At 36.8% G+C, this 16,530-nt stretch overlaps 2 protein-coding genes across 2 annotated transcripts in view; one reads left to right on the forward strand and one right to left on the reverse strand.

Annotated features, from left to right (window-relative positions):
- Nucleotides 1-823: 823 nt before the first annotated feature.
- On the reverse strand, nucleotides 824-14,159 carry stk3 (serine/threonine kinase 3). Its single transcript, XM_083523735.1, has 11 exons — nucleotides 13,771-14,159; nucleotides 9,420-9,500; nucleotides 9,205-9,333; nucleotides 7,296-7,410; nucleotides 7,045-7,209; nucleotides 6,765-6,932; nucleotides 6,537-6,674; nucleotides 5,277-5,402; nucleotides 4,970-5,171; nucleotides 4,700-4,875; nucleotides 824-3,863 (listed from the first exon to the last, which is right to left on the reverse strand). The coding sequence occupies exons 1-11, from the start codon at nucleotides 13,791-13,793 to the stop codon at nucleotides 3,705-3,707; spliced, it is 1,482 nt and encodes a 493-aa protein (XP_083379861.1). The 5' UTR covers nucleotides 13,794-14,159; the 3' UTR covers nucleotides 824-3,704.
- Nucleotides 14,160-15,710: 1,551 nt separating this feature from the next.
- Nucleotides 15,711-16,530, forward strand: part of nt5c1aa (5'-nucleotidase, cytosolic IAa) — an 18,477-nt gene continuing 17,657 nt past the window's right edge. Inside the window, exon 1 of the mRNA XM_083523785.1 lies at nucleotides 15,711-16,095. Coding sequence (XP_083379911.1) covers nucleotides 15,949-16,095 — 147 coding nt within the window. The 5' untranslated portion in view covers nucleotides 15,711-15,948. The remainder of the gene's footprint in view (nucleotides 16,096-16,530) is intronic.

The raw sequence follows: 16,530 nt of genomic DNA on the forward strand, positions 1-16,530 counted from the left end.
AACCATAAAACTTTATTATACAGCACATTTATTATACTTTATTATAATTCCCCTTGAGATGACATTATAAAGGTTTTTTTAAAAATAAACTGTTTACATTGAACACGTACACTTTCTATATGCGTAACCTCCTCTGTTCATGTTGTTTTTATACATATAGTTGTTTCCTGTACTGTCCAGTGTAACTTGTATTGCCTTAAATGTTTTGATGCAAGCAAAACTATATGGACAAAAGTTTATGGATACTGTACTATAACATTTATATGTGCTTTTTAAAAATCTAATTCCACATTTGCTGTTATTATAACCTCCACTCTTCTGGGAAGATGTTCCACCAGATTTCAGAGTGTGCTTGTAGAGATTTGTGCTCATTCAGCCATTAAGGTGTTAGTAAACTCAGGTACTGATGAAGGTGAGGAGTTCTGGGATGCAGTCAGCATTCCAATTCATCCCAGAGGTGCTCAATAAGGTTAAGATCAGATCTCTATAGCAGGCCACTCAACATCTTTCACTCCATCCCATGTACAACATATCTTCATGGCTGGCTGTGGGGAGAAGGACATCGTCATGCTGAAACAGGTTTGATTCACAAGTTAAAGTGAAGGGAAAATTTTATGCTACCATCCTATACAATTTTGTGCTTCGATTATTATTATAGTAACAGTTCAAGGAAAAACCACATACAGCTTGAAAAGTATGGTCACCTAATGATTTTTTCCAGTGTACTTCATCCTGCATTAAATGTGTGCATAGACAGATTTAAAAGTATTAAAATACTTACACATTGATACATAACCCAATTTAGTTAAGGATGAAAAAAGAATTTGTGACAAGAAAGTGACGTTTATTAAAGACTTCCCTCTCAGGGGAGTGTGTGACATTTCTATTGCACAAAAACCTCTCTCAAAATTCCATCTATAATTTCAGGGGAGATGAAAACTAGGAAACATCACCAGTCAGAACTGTGATGTACGTGAGGAAATTGAGAAAGCTTTTCATGCAAAAGCAGCTATTAACAGATATAAAAACTGCACAATAAATTAGAATAGAGTGGAGTTTTATCATACATGTCAGAAAGAATGAAAATGATATAACTAATCAAAGACAGAAGTAAGGCATTTTAAGCACGCTCAAATGCAATTCATAAGCAAGTACTTGTAAAAAGCGATCCACCAAACATTATCTTCAGACAATATTACCAAAATGTCCACAATAGGCCTCAGTGGGGAAAACCGGTAATGATTTTAAAGGTCCGTGTTCTACATCACATAGCTGTACTTCATCACTCCATGTGTATGTTTCCTCCTCATTACATTATTACGTGGTAAAACAATTTTTTTGAAGATTATGTTTGTTGTATTGCTCAAGTACCAGGAACGGACACTCGACGTAACGCTGGTCCCATAGACACACCCGAAATGCCATTGTAAAACAACCAATCAGGACAAAGTACTGTTCATTAACCCCTGAGATAAAGTGCCAGTCTGAGGATGTGTGATTCGCACTTCTTTACAGGAGTGTTTTACTGAGCATAGGAATAAATCAATGTGGGGAAAAAAAAATAGACAAATACAAGAAAAGTAACATTCAATATAAGAATCAAACTTAAATACTCCATGCATATTTACAGAGATAGGGTGCGGTCCATAAGCAGAAGCCTAATTAACGTAGGGATGACAAGTATAATAATAATTGTTTCACTAAATCCAATTCATTTCAAGCTTCAAACTCACTGCTAAGTAAAACCTTGTCCCTTCACTCAGATCAATTCCAGATGAACTAAAAGAAGCCCATTTAAGACTACAAGTCTGAGTTGACTAATGAAAGCTCTCTATAATGTTCCACTTGTTTGATTGTCTTTGGTTTACTTTAATTATTCATTAAAATCCAACCGTAGGTCATGTCACAATTCATCCAAATAGTCCCATGATTACAGAGGCGCTGATATCTATCCAGGCGTTCCTAAAATGTTTCCTGAAATGGACATTGTGAATGTGAGTCAAAAGCCTTAATTGCCCTACATTTGTAAATTGAAGATATAGGGAAATGCTCTTATTTAGAATAGTGAGATGTAAATGAAAGGAGCCTGGATTATACTCGACACATGATTTCATTTGTGTGCAAAAGCAGTGGTTATGCGAGTGGCGGCGTTGTTCATACACCTGTGTATGTTGTGTGGATATGGATGATTTAAAAGCAAAACTCATTAGATGGGACGTCTGAGCCATAACACCTACGTCCTTCAGGTCAGACTGTATAGTATACAGTGATTTTAAAACGTTCTACTGTTGTTATCATGATTACTCTCATGGGCTGCATCTCTAAACCGAAAAATATTCTGATTTAGTCATCTAGAAAATTCTCTCTGAACCAGAGTTTTACGGAAGGTTCGACGTTTTTAAAATCCAACCTGTTATTGTTTGTATGCAATAACCACACTAAAGTACACAAAGTGTATGATTTGTGATGTTTTTCGTAAAGGCAGATACACGGGGAAATATTTGTTTATTTTTATTGCTGAACTACGCTAGTGCAGCACGTCATTATAAAGACAAACACTAACATAAAATTAAGCTTACATATAATTTTAACATGATGCGTCTGAATGTCACTCCCAGTAACATTTTAATATATTAGCGCACGATTTTTTTAATTGATCCCCATCTGGGGTCATGACACCGAGTTTTGGAATGCCTGGTTTAGACAGAGATTTACATTTTGTTTACTCCTTGTTAATGCTAAATTAGAGATACCTGAGCATAGGTGTGGGTCTTTTCTTTCCGATAAATCTGACAAAACGTGAATCAAAATGTTTCACCCAGCAGAACAGCCAATTTACCAAAGGGAAAGTACTGTGAAATATGAAAAGACACACATTTATTCCTAGGAGTGGTTACTTTCTCTTTGCACCTGCGTTATGAACGTCTACATAGAAAACAATTCGGTGATGCGGTCTGATTCGCTAAAAAAAGAATTTATGGAGTAGCTGTTAATTTTTTAGGCTTTTAATCTTTTCTGCTGCTTGTCTCACTTCTGTTAAAAATGTTGGCACCTCTGCAGAGGTTTTAATTATGTTTTAGTAATGCTTTAAACCTAATCTAACATTCCTGCTCCAGATACAAATCTACCAGTTACTGTGTGTTATTATGCTTTAACGTATTGTTCACTGGAGTTTACGATAAACAGAATTGCTATTGGTATAAACAACAGCACAAAACACCTCAGTACAAAGTAGGACTCAGACATAACGATAAAGATCATAGCTTCAGACTGCAGCCATGTTGCAGTATTACATGATGTCATTTATAGAGAAAAAAAGGACATTAACACCTCCTGTCTTCTATTCCGTTCAATTTAGATTTGAAGAAGTGTAGAGATCGATTAGATGAGTGCGCTAAATAAAAACCTTCACAATTTCTTTTACCATTTCTATCTTCGCCTTGACACTTATCTTCTCGTTCGTTGTGTACTTGTACGGCGTGCAAGCCAAGGCTCAGGCCTCAGATAGATTCCTTAGAAATAAAGTAAAACAGCATTCTAATACTTAGCCAGATGCTCTTGTGGCTAATCAGCAGCTGAGGGCAAACAGTAAGAGGCTCAGCAATCAGGAGTGAAACAATATAAGACTCTAATTGGGGACATAATCTGGCCTGCCAGTTCTTTTTGTCGTCTGATTTTTACTTGCTTTCTTTCTGGAATCAGTCCTAGAAGTTTTGTTGCCGGCGCTTCTTGGCATCCATGGCATCGAGAATAGGCTGCCGCTTTGCCGTGTAACGCTGCCGAAGCTCCTCGATTTCGCGCTCCATCATGGGGTCCAGAGCACTGAGGCGCATCTGTAGCTCCTCGAAGTCGAGATTTTTCAGCTGCACATACAAATACATGCGATGAGCATGCAGAAAAACTCCAACCCAAATCTAATAGCAAATATCAGTGATTATTAGTGATGAGGATTCATTAATTAATGTAAAACAAAATGCTGACAAAAAACTTAAAAGATATACAACATAAAAACAAGTACCACAGGCTCTTCTGCTGAACACAAATGACATTGATGAGGCATGAGATAAACTTGATGTGAATTCCATGACTTATTAATATCTTGCACTATATGGACAAAAGTATTGGGACACCTGACCTTTCCTACTAAATGTGGTTCTTCTCCAAACTGTTCACACAAAGGTGTTTACTAACACCCTTGTGGCTGATGAACACAAATGTCCACATACACACTATGCAAAATGCAAATACTATACTTAAGACCAGGTGTCCGCAAACTTTTGGAAATATAACGTCTATTGCAAAACAGACAAATAGTGTATAGAACATCAGTTGGTACTTGGCCTAATTCGAAAAGAAAGATTGTTTAAATTATACAAATACAAATTTAACATGGATCTCAGGTTTCTGTGATGTCCGTGCTAAAATAATATTCTTCACAGTTGAGTTTCAGGCTTTGGGATATGGTAGGTTAGTGGTTGAGATTGATTTCTGGAAGGTGATGAGTAAAGTCACCATCTTGCCACTGCTGGACCCTTATGCAAGGCCCTAACCCTGCTCATTTGTATAAAAAAAGATCATTGCTCTTAAAAAAAAATAAATTAATTTTATAATTATATATATATATATATATATATATATATATATATATATATATATATATATATATATATATATATATATAAAAACTATTTTTACTTACAAAATCAAAGTCTCCATCCTGTGGTACTTTCCAGTTGTCTGGAAAAGCTGTTTTGGGCATATGGTAAGGGTCATGCTGGTTGTGATTGTAACCCTCTTGTTGTGCTTTGTTTGAATCCTGCTTGTCAAAGTAATCCATAAAAGATGGGCGCTGGCCTTGCGGCACTGTCGGGTTTCCTATTGTCCAAAAAAATAATAAATTGGCACATTTTATAACAAGAAATAAACAGCACGTCAAACTGTAAATCTTTCCTGAAAGTTTAACACCTACTTCTCATTGAGCCCACATCTTCATCATCATCTTCATCATCACTGTTGATGACCATGGTGCCCAGGTCTGATTCCAGCATGGTGCTACCATGCTCAATCATGGTCTGAGCGCCGTCGCTCATAGTGCCTGTTGCTCTCATGGTGCCGGCGCTCTCTGAGCCAGACTTCACCATGGTGTGAGAATCCACCTCGACCTCCTCCTCCTGAAAGACACATAAACATGGGTACAAACACAGACCTAAACCAGGGTATAAACTGTGAAAGTATTACAAAAAATAAGAAAGGACTACATAAAACACAAAACCTACAGAGTTTTCATCCTCCTCTTCCAGCTCACGTTGCTGCTCTTGTTGTCTCTTTGCCTTCATCTCCATCGCTTCTGTGATCAGGTCCCTCAGAATAGCCACCGGTTTAGCACTTGTTATAAAGGGGTGCTAGAAAACCACACCAAATGAAAAAATTAAAAAAGAATTAAATTAGGATTCAAAGACTTTAAGTAGCTTTTAAAGAATCTTATGAGAGATGTTCACAGGCTCGTCTTTGCTCAGAAAGAAAACGAGCATTTCACAGTAAGGACATTGAATTGTAGTCAAATTGTGTTAATGGGATGTAATTATGATGCACTGATCTGAAGTTGGTGATCTGACAGCATTTTGAATCAATCTGTCTTATATAATTTTATAAAGTAAGGACACAGTTTGCTTTCACTTGATGTGCGAAAGCAAACTCTTCCCACTGCAGGCCCAGAATAAGTGATTCTGTGAACTGATCACACCACTTCCTGTTTTATTTCACAGACACTGGGCTAAAAGTGTTAGTGCTCTGCTTCTGATGATGTGTCAAACAAACTTAAAGAAACATTACAAACTAATCTCAATCATACTATTTACTTCAAAAGACAGAGGTGTGACTGATCCAGGGTTCGGAAGAGGGTGATGACACCCACCGCAAAAAGGCCTACCTTTTAAATGGGCCTATATAAACCAGGAGTGTCCAATCTTTTCCACAAAGGGCCTGTGTGGGTGCAGGATTTCATTACAACCAAGCAAGTCTACAGCAAATTCTACCTGTTTAAATCTAATGATTTCTATTTTCAATAATTTTCAGGTGTGGCTCTTGATTAGTTGGAATAAAACCCTGCATCTACACCGGCCCTTTGTGCAAAAGATTGGACACCCCTGATATAAACCCATCCTATACTATAAGTGATATTCCTGTATCCTTCACTCTGAATCATTAAAAGCAATAAATTGTTTCCTGAAGAATCATGACAAGGGCAGAGATCCACCTAAAATATTAAATTAATCATTTACCTTTTACTTTTTAAATATTATACTGCATTACTAATGACACTAGAAAGCTAAATGAATTTCAAGCACTGACCTACAGCCATCAAATATAAGTTATAGTCTCAGACTTTGCTGTGTGTAGTTATTAAGCTAGCAAAAAGCAGAATAGTTTGTAGCATGGCAGCATTTAGGATGAGGAAAAAATTTTAACCCAATTAGAAATAATAAATGTATTGTGCTTCATTTTAACGAGAGCATGTCTGACTGTTTATTACACACCTGTAAGAGCTGGGTAGCTGTGGCTCTCTGCTCTGGGTTCTTCACTAAACATTTCTTCACAAAGTCTGTAAATTCGTCACTCCACAGCTCGGGTTTCCGGAATGTTGGTGGCGGATTTGTTGGAATCATAAAAATCGCCTAAAAACAAACAAACAAACAAAAAAAGATAACACGGTTTCTCACAGTCTTTTGTTATTGGACTAAATCATCAAAATGTATTTCACTCACTCTCATTGGATGAATGTCTGCATAAGGAGGTTTGCCCTCTGCCATTTCTATAGATGTGATGCCCAAAGACCAGATATCTGCCACGCAATTATAGCCAATCTCCTGAATCACCTCCGGAGCCATCCAGAACGGCGTGCCAATCACAGTGTTCCTCTTTGCCATCGTGTCCTTCAGCAGAAAAATGAACACAGCTGTGAGAAATCATTGATCACATCCACATGGCTGTAATACAGCGGATATATTTCAGAAATCAGGTATAATTGGTTGAAAAACAATGTACAGTAAGCTGTCCAGCCACTCCGAAGTCTGCCAGTTTGGCGTGTCCTTCAGTGTTAAGAAGAATATTCCCAGCTTTGATGTCTCTGTGGATCTTTCGCATGAAGTGCAAATACTCAAGACCTTTCAATGTGGATTTAAGGATCGTCGCAATCTCTTCTTCTGTGAGCTGGAATAAAATAAATAATTTATCCCCGGCATTCAAACAAAAGTGCTATACATCTCTTCCTTTAAGCCAGCATTTATTCAACTTACTGTTTTGTTACGCAAGCGGATAATATCGGATACGGAGCCGGCGCCACAGTACTCCATTACAATCCACAGGTCTGTGTTTTTAAAATAACTGCCATAGTACTTCACTACATAGGGACTGGAAAGAGAGACAACCAATATACTGATTATTATTAATGACACTTTTTGAGTAAATCTTTACACAAACCTTATATTGGAGGTCGGCCAATTAATCAGCACCAATAGTTGATTGCTGGAACTAACGGCCACTAGAGGCGAATCACTAATGACATGTGCTGTTTGTTTTTACATGCAAGACTGCGTGCTGCATGAAGAGCGTTTTTTTTTTCTTCTTTTTTTCCAATCGGCAAGTACGATTGACCCTAGCTATTGGTAAAATCGGTCGACCCCTAATTATCATGGACCAGACTGGTGCCTATAATAGCTTTAATAACCTGCAGTGTGGTCTATGGAGAGAGAAGGCAGGTTCAGTGTCACTGGACATGTGAGCCGTCGTAATCATCTAGATTTCATATTCAGTGGGACAGAGAGATGTGTGTGTATTTTGCATGTGGAGTTCTAAACTTGCAGGCAAAAAACACAGGATTTCTTTTATCTGTCAAATGTTTTATGTGCAGTATTACTAAAAAGAGGCTGCAAGGTAGGGAAATGTGGTTGCTTTGTTAAAATAAACTGGTGTCAATGAGGTTTTTTTTTTTTTTGCTCACAGTGAAGTTTTCATAAATGTCAGACTGAAATCATGTGCTTTTCTAACCCATGACTAAGCTGTTTCACAAACTGGGGGGAAACAAGGAAATCAAACATGGAAGAACAAACAGCCAGTGAACACGTGATTGTGAACGAAAACCTAGTTATATAGGTAAAAATAAACAAAAAACAACAACACGGCAACAAAAGTCTAAGACATGACCAGTACGCAACTTTTTTTCATCACCATCACACCTATATGTGATTTCTGATATGTCTGTTATTATAAGCTCCACTCTTCTGGAGATATTCATTATTTATTTGTAAAGAAATATTTCTGCTATTTTTTAGGGCATGGCTGTGGGGATTTGTGTTCATTTACACATGGATGGATGAAACTAGGGCTATTGATTATTTTAGTGATTGTATATTCTAACGATCATTCCATTGAATAATCAAGCAATCCTATAAATACTCAAAAGTATTAGATAAAGAGTACATTTCTTTTAAAAGAGCAATGCTAAATATACAAGAGAAAATAATGCAGGTCTCTTAAAATAAACAATTATATTATTATATTACTTCAAAATGCAACTATATAAATAAAAATAAATTTTCTATTACAGTAACTGCACTTTACGGTGTGTTACTTTGAAATGATCCCAAACTTTGTAAACTTTGTTGTTTTCTTTGGCCTGAATCTTCTCCTCACCCCTCACTGTTTTCTCCCCATTCCTCCATTTCCTGTTCTGCAGCGTCTTGTGTGTTTACCTTCGTTCCGTGGGTGGTGCATCAGTAATAAAGGTCCGTGGGGAAACACAGTGCACCAGATGTTGTTAAATGCACTAAACGAAGCACTCAAATAATTTGCCTCTATGGTTTTTTTTTGTATTCGAATTTCTCGAGTTACTTGAATTGTTTTAGCCCTTGATGAGACCAGACCCTGCTGTTGAATAATGCTGGCATTCTGATACATTTTTAAGCCTCTTTACTTCCAGTAGCTACAGCATTCACTAATACAATGTGGTAACTATCTTGGGAAGATCCACATGGGAAGTTTGATCGTAAAGAGCAGGGCGTCCGTATACTTTTGGCCACATGTACGTTAATGTATAATAATATACTAATAGTGGAGAGGGCCTTTGATGCTGAGCTGCACTATGCCCTTTAATGATTAACATACTGCCTGTGTTTGTTTTCTAGAGAAATTGCACTACACCATTACCTGTCACATTGCTGCATAATGGAGATCTCCTTGATGATCTCTTGCAGGTCCGACTCCACAGGAACCTGCTTAATGGCCACCACTTGGCCTGATTCTTTATGGATTGCTTTGAAAACACTTCCATAGGACCTGAATGCAAGTGCCAACAAGTGTTTTTAGAATAGATTTCAGACACCTGCACAATCACTAGGAAATGAATAAAAATGTCACTTTACCCTTCACCCAGCTTTTCGAGGACGTCAAAGACTTCCTCTGGTTGTTTGGTGAGACTGTCTTCACTAAGCTTCTTCAGTTTACTGTTAGGACACAGGCAGAAGTTCAGACATGCCACTTCATGTAAGAGTGCTTACAAATTATTATTAGTGCTATGAAGACAGGCGACTGGTTTTATAAAAACTATACATTCAATATTGTTTTAGTTTTTGCAACAACAACAAAAAGGATTCAATGAGGAAATGTATTTAACGTTATAACGAAATAAATTAAGTTACAAATTTTCCTGGAGGTAAAACATTGATAGTAAAATACTAAAGCAAGACACTACATACAATCATTACAATATAAATATCTATGCCAATATGAATTACACACTGTATATCAGACATTTATGTTGCTCAATAACATGTAAATTAGCATGTATATACATATAAATATACATATACTATGATATACACATTATACATATCAATTCATGTCATTATGTTATACATATAAATATCTTTAATAATGATATATAAACCGACATGTACCTTATGTTATATGTATGAAAGTGCCATTAAAATATACATAAACACAACAATCTATGCACCACTAAGGCTGAAGCAGCAGTGGCTAGAACAAATTATCATTATGAATTTGGCAATAAAACAAGCAAATTAAGATGGCAGATTAAAAAGTAAGATTCTGATAAAAATGTCCGTTCTATTAAAGTGGAAGATGGTGTTTGTTTAAAAGATTCAAAGGCTTTTCTTTAGAATTAAAAAAATATGATGAAAAGTGATTTTGATATTGAAAATGCTGACAGTGACATAAAAAAAATGCCTTTTCCCAGGATTGACACAATAGACAAAAGATCTTCTTGATGCTGGAATGTCTGAGGAGGTGGTACTCAAAATCTTTACAGGATAATAAGGTGCCTTGACCAGATGGATTCCCAATTGAATATTTGACAGCAGTTTGTAGAAAATGACTGACCCCTCTCACTAACATGATTAAGGAAGCACTAGATAGCTAAGTGTTACCGTACTCACTGGAGATGGCGACAATGATCTTGCTACCCAAGCAAGGAAAAGATACAAAAATGTGGTTCTTATAGTCCTCTCAGTTTGCTGAATTCTGACTATAAAGTCTAAAATAATTACTATGCGAATAGAGAATGTCAAATTCATTCGTCAAAAACAGACAAGGAGCAGATAATTTTCGATTAATGTTCCATGTAATAAATGCTGCAGGAAAACGAGAACGTCCCATGGTGATTTTATTTATGGATGCCGAAAAGACATTCGACAGAATAGAACCAGGTTTTCTGTTATCCCCCTTTGAGACATCTTTATTTAATACAACAAAACACTCTTTAATGCAGCTAAGGCTCAGATTTCGACTAATGGAGTTTTATCAGATGCCTTCCTGCACTATAGGGGATGTAGACAAGGATGCCTGAGCTCACCTGGATTATTCTCTATTGCTCTAGAACCACTAGCTATTCCATTCGCTCAAATCCATTAATTACTGGAATAACATTTGGAACGAACACAAACTCTCTCTATATGCGGATGATCTTCTAATATTCCTAACTAACCCAATTAAACCTTGCTTTCCCCTATTTCAGTGTCACAAGGAATACGGCGCAGTATCAGGTTATAAATTGGCTTTTCCAATTAACGTATCAGACAACGATGCCAGAATTCTTTCTGGTTCCCTAAAACGGTGCTCCGGTGAATTTAGGCATTAATATTAGTAGCTCTTTTGATAAAGAATATAAAGAAAACTATGTTAAACTGTTAAACCAAATAAACTGTCATTAATTGGAGGAATCATTAGAGTAAAAGTAATTATTTACAATATTTACTTATTTCATCATATTCCTTTTAAAATTCCGAAGTAAAATTCATTTATGTAGCATAAGCAACCCCAAGGGTTAATCTAATTGCACTTCAAGCCCCATATTCTAAAGGTGGGCTAAATCTTCCAAATTTCAGATGTTACTACCTCACTTCTTAATTTCACCCACTGTGGATACGGTGACATTAAAAGAACACTGATGTGAGATGGGTATCAATGGAGCAATACGAAATGAAAACTACTCTAATTTTGAACACAAGGAAGAAGCTTTCAAAGATTGCAAAAAACAATTCTTTACATACCTTTGGTGCATGGCAGGAATCACATACGCTTCTAATCTTAAACACATTGTTACTAGTGAACACACTTCCTGACAATAATCCTAATATAAAAAAAAGTCCTACTGCTCACAGAATTTTACAAAGTTAGATTTAAAAAAGGAATAAAAGCAGTCAGTGACTTCTATGTGAACGGTATATATGCTAGCTTCTTTCAATTGTCTGAACTTTTTGGCTTGCCTAAGCATAACTATTTTAAGTATTTACAAATAAGAGATTAGATCAAAAGTCAATTAATTGGCTCATTCCCCAACATATCTGAGGCCTTACATCTATATACTGTATTCTTATTAATAATCTCCCAGCCTACCAAAAATATCTAATTAAACAAAAATGGGAATCGGATTCGGAATGTTCCTATGACGATAGAGACTGGGGTCTGCGTCTAGAAAAGTCATAAACTGTACTGGTATGTAATAATCACAGACAAATTCGAATTTAACATTTTACACAGAACATATACATAACTGGGACTCTTCTTCACATGCTCTGGAGCGGTCTAATATCAGACTTTTTTTAATGAAAGTACGTAATAGCAATAATCTCCGAAATATCATAAGCATGACTTTGATCCTAAAGTTTGGATATTTGGGTGATGTTGGCTCACTTCCAAGCACTTCAGCAAAAAAAATTAATTATACTTAAAAATCTGAAACTCAGAAAGACACTGGATTAATGAACTATTGTCCTATAGAACTCCTGAAAAAAAAACATTAGATACTGTTGGGCAAAAACCTGCAAACCTTGACTGTATTTGTTCCCCTATCTTACCAGTGTTAAGAGTATGTTGACTAATATTCACAAATTTACTGTGTAGGAGGGTGGGTGTTTATATATTTTTTTTTAAACAAGGGGGGGTGTAAGCAGGACCAACTGTTCAGGAATGTTAGGAATAACATCACTAAAAAAATGTCATACATTTATATATATCTCTATCTATCTATCTATCTATCTATCTATCTATCTATCTATCTATATAGATGTGTCATGATATACATATAAATTAATGACAATACTTTCTACATACAAATTAACATCTTTACCTTATACATATAAATGCTACGTACACGTCAGTTTACAAGTCACTACTTTACACATATAAATGTGTCTCATAATGATGTATAAATTGACATGTACACAATGTTATACATACAAAATCACAACATACATAAACGTATGTCATCGTGTGGTACATGCAAACATGTCATGATGTATTAATTGTCCTGTAACCCCAATGACTTAAATGAAAAAGTATATTACAATATACATATAAATGTCATAACATACATGTCGATTTATATGCCATTACATTATACATATAAAATAATGTCAAAAGTCATACATATGTGTGTGTGCAAGTATGTTGATGTCAGTTTCCTTTTTAATAACACAACAGCTCGATCTTTAAACCACACAGTTTTTCCCCTATACTCAGAACCTGTTCTCTGTTTCTAAATATCCCATGTTCACATTTATCATTTGCTTTTATTAAGAGAGAGAAATGGACATTACAGAGGAAATCACCTGAAATCCTGATTTATGATAAACCAGCGCTTGCGGTTTTCTCAACTGGACAAATAAAAAATTAATTCCTATACAGACTTTCCTCTTGAGATTTATAGTGAAATATATATCTGGAATGTCTGTTCAGGAATTCATTTTTTATGTTATTTATATACACCCTTATATATAAACCCTATCCTTTTATTACGCTTTTAGTCGCACGTCTTCAGCCTAATTTATCAATAATTTCAAAAGAGAGAAAAATCAACAAACGGCTAAAGAGTAGGATACAGAGTATGGTATTTATTAAAAAAATAAAAATAAAAAATCACTCTATACAACTGCATTGTCGCTTGTAAGTGTAATTAACTAAAGGCAGTGTTGATACTGCTGTCGCGTCCCTCTGCTGTGACTCCATGTACACAGACCAGCTCCAACTAGCACTAGCATGCTAAACCACTAGACATTTAACAAACTGACTAGCTAACACTACAAAATCAACTCAGTTAGTTACTTGCTTAGTTATTCGACCTAAACATATATTTATGGTAATTATTAATGCTATGTGTACCCTGGTTAGCTTATATTTAGCTTGTTTGCTAACAGCGCGACCGGAACATAGCCGCGGTTAGCAGTTAGCATTTCAGAAGATAATAGCTCTTACTTTTTAGGCACCGGCTGCTCCATGTCGATGAGGGAAAGAAAACTCCAAAGACTGAATAAATAAACCTCCTTAACAATTATAATAGCTACCCCTCTAGCGGAAATACTCCGAAATCATGGCTTGTTACTTCTTTCCTGTACTTCCGGTCGCCTCTCAGTTCACCGCCATTCCTAAAAGCGGTGTTAACCCACAGCACGGGTCACCATTACACACTACAGCATAAGAGTCTCTGAGGCGCAAATATTTAATGCCATTTTAGGGCTCAGAGCTCAAACGAATAGCGACACTTTCCCTTTATTGATTCTAAAGTTTAACACTTTGAAATGTTATAACGAGGTGTAAAATAAACCATGACCAAGGGTCTTATACTACTACTCATACTACAACTACTACTATTAATGATTATGGTAATGATGATGATGATGATGATGATGATGATACTTCATGCCATTGAGATAAATCTACCTTAGACCTTTAGCAAATCCCAGGCCAAGTTGTCAACCTGGTAGATCTTTGGATCAAAAGTAATTTTTTTTTATACAAATGCAACAGACAAGTTGTCAATAAGAAATAACAAGGCGATTCAAAAATCTTGTTTCTTAATTAATTTAGTTGAAGAACTAGGAATCCGATGGTTATCAGCTCAAGCAGTTCAATTTTCCATCAGGTATACCCCCTAGTTTTTCATCCAAGGCAATTCATCTCTACATCAGGTCAATTGTAATCTCCATGGACATGAACTTTCAGATTTCAACCTCAGTCAGTGTACACAACTTTGGGGTAATTATGGGCATAACCAGAATGTCCTTTTTGCCTGCAACTGCAAATCTAACATGGTCATGCCTGTTTCTCCTGTACAATATCAGGAGAACTTATTTGTTTCTGTCCACACAGATACTCAGGTGCTTGTTCAAATCGCTCGTCATTAAGAGTGGAGTACTAGAGCTCAGTCCCGGCAGGCCGGCCTCTAAAAGACATTTGATTACTGCAAATGATTCAGAATGCTGATTTGTTTGTAATCCCCCTGGGTTCTCCCGCTGCTTCACTAGCTTCCTGTAGCTGCCTGCATCAGATTTAAAACACTAATGTTTGCCTACAAAGGCCTCACCACACATTGCACTCTGCTCCCTCTAATCCCCAAACACTTCTCTATTGGTCCCACCATCTCTCTGGGTTCAAGGACGACATGCTTTCCAACTGTCCTCTGTTCTGGCACCGAGGTGGTGAAATGAACTTCCACCTGACTTCCCAACATGCTGAATCTCTAGCGGTCTGAACCAGTATTAAAATTTATTTATGGATGAAGACGTTGAAGCACTTTGTAAGTTGCTCTGGATAAGGGGGAATCACCCAAATGTCATAAATATAAATGCATTGATTCATAATACTACCATTCAGTGGCATTTAGAAGAGGATCAAACATTATCTCTAGGCTTCTTCCTCATGCTGTCTCAGGGAAATATTCATAGCCACTGTTTTAAAATGTTGTCTTCTTTTCAGAATAAATAAAAATAACCTGTTCATTGGTTTCTTGCTAGTAGATAATGTACGGATAGAATGGTGCTGAGAGTTAATTTCAAATGAAGTGTGTTGCATTGACGTGTGATAAATTGGTAGACAATCATTATGGCACAGCAGTTTAGCCAATGAAGATTTTTTGATTTTCTGTTTGCTTGATTATTTATTAATAAATGCTCTACAGTGGCCTGAGTGATGCCCTCTGCAGATGGAGATAGGGATAGCATGTAAGTAGATCTCAATAAAAGGAAAGGGGTAGATGTATTGTGTGTGTGTGTGTGTGTGTGTGTGTGTGTGTGTGTGTGTGTGTGTGTGTGTGTGTGTGTGTGTGTGTGTGTATATACGTGTATGTGAAAGAGAGAGAGTGAATGGGAGAGGGAGGGGAGAGAGAGGCCCAGGGGGATGGGGGGGGGCCTTGTGGAAATCAACATGACACACAAGTAGCACATTGCGGACGCTGCATCAGAGAAGAGAAGACACAAAAAACAACGAGCCGACTGGAGCCAGACCCTGTGAATCCACAGCAGCAGCACAATACTCCCAGGCTTGTTTATGCTGGAGCCACACATATAAGTATTTATGAGCGTGCATCAGGACAAAGTGTCTATCGTTTGAGAAAGGTGACCTCGGAGCAGTGGTTAATGAGTGCATTTGAGAAGGATGAGTTTTGACCCTGTGCAGGTCATGAAGGGCCAGGACCCCATGTCCCTTAACCCCTCATCAGGCTCGAATGGTGACAGCAAAGTCCCCTGGGATGAAAATGAGGACTTCTGTGATAGTGTGGGTTCTACTAAAAAGCCCAAAACTGTAAGTCTGTGTTTCTTTTTTAAGACCTTTTGACTAACTTCATCCACACAGTAAGCTTTATTAATCTTTGCTTGACTTTACTTTTTAAGGCAACTATATAGAGTTGTTAAATTGTTGCCCTGTTACATGTTTACATTGCACACATGTTTCACAGGGCACCTCTCTCTCTCCCTCAAGTCTATTTTTATCTCTCTTTCAGCACCAATAGTAAGTGGATTAGCACTTCAATTTCCATCCATTGTTACAGAGTTCGATACTTCGAATGCATGTGAGTGTATAGCCTTGAAAGTCCTATGCATGATAGAGGATCGTTTTATATACTGGATAAAAAAACAGGCCTGTGGTTACTTAAAGCTGCTTGTGAGAAACGTAATAAACGAGTGAAGGGACAGACAGACACCTTGACAGATGGGGAGGGCATGAAAGAATAAGAGA

Source organism: Silurus aristotelis (genome assembly GCF_946808225.1).
Source record: "Silurus aristotelis genome assembly, chromosome: 21".
Classification (NCBI taxonomy): domain Eukaryota; kingdom Metazoa; phylum Chordata; class Actinopteri; order Siluriformes; family Siluridae; genus Silurus; species Silurus aristotelis.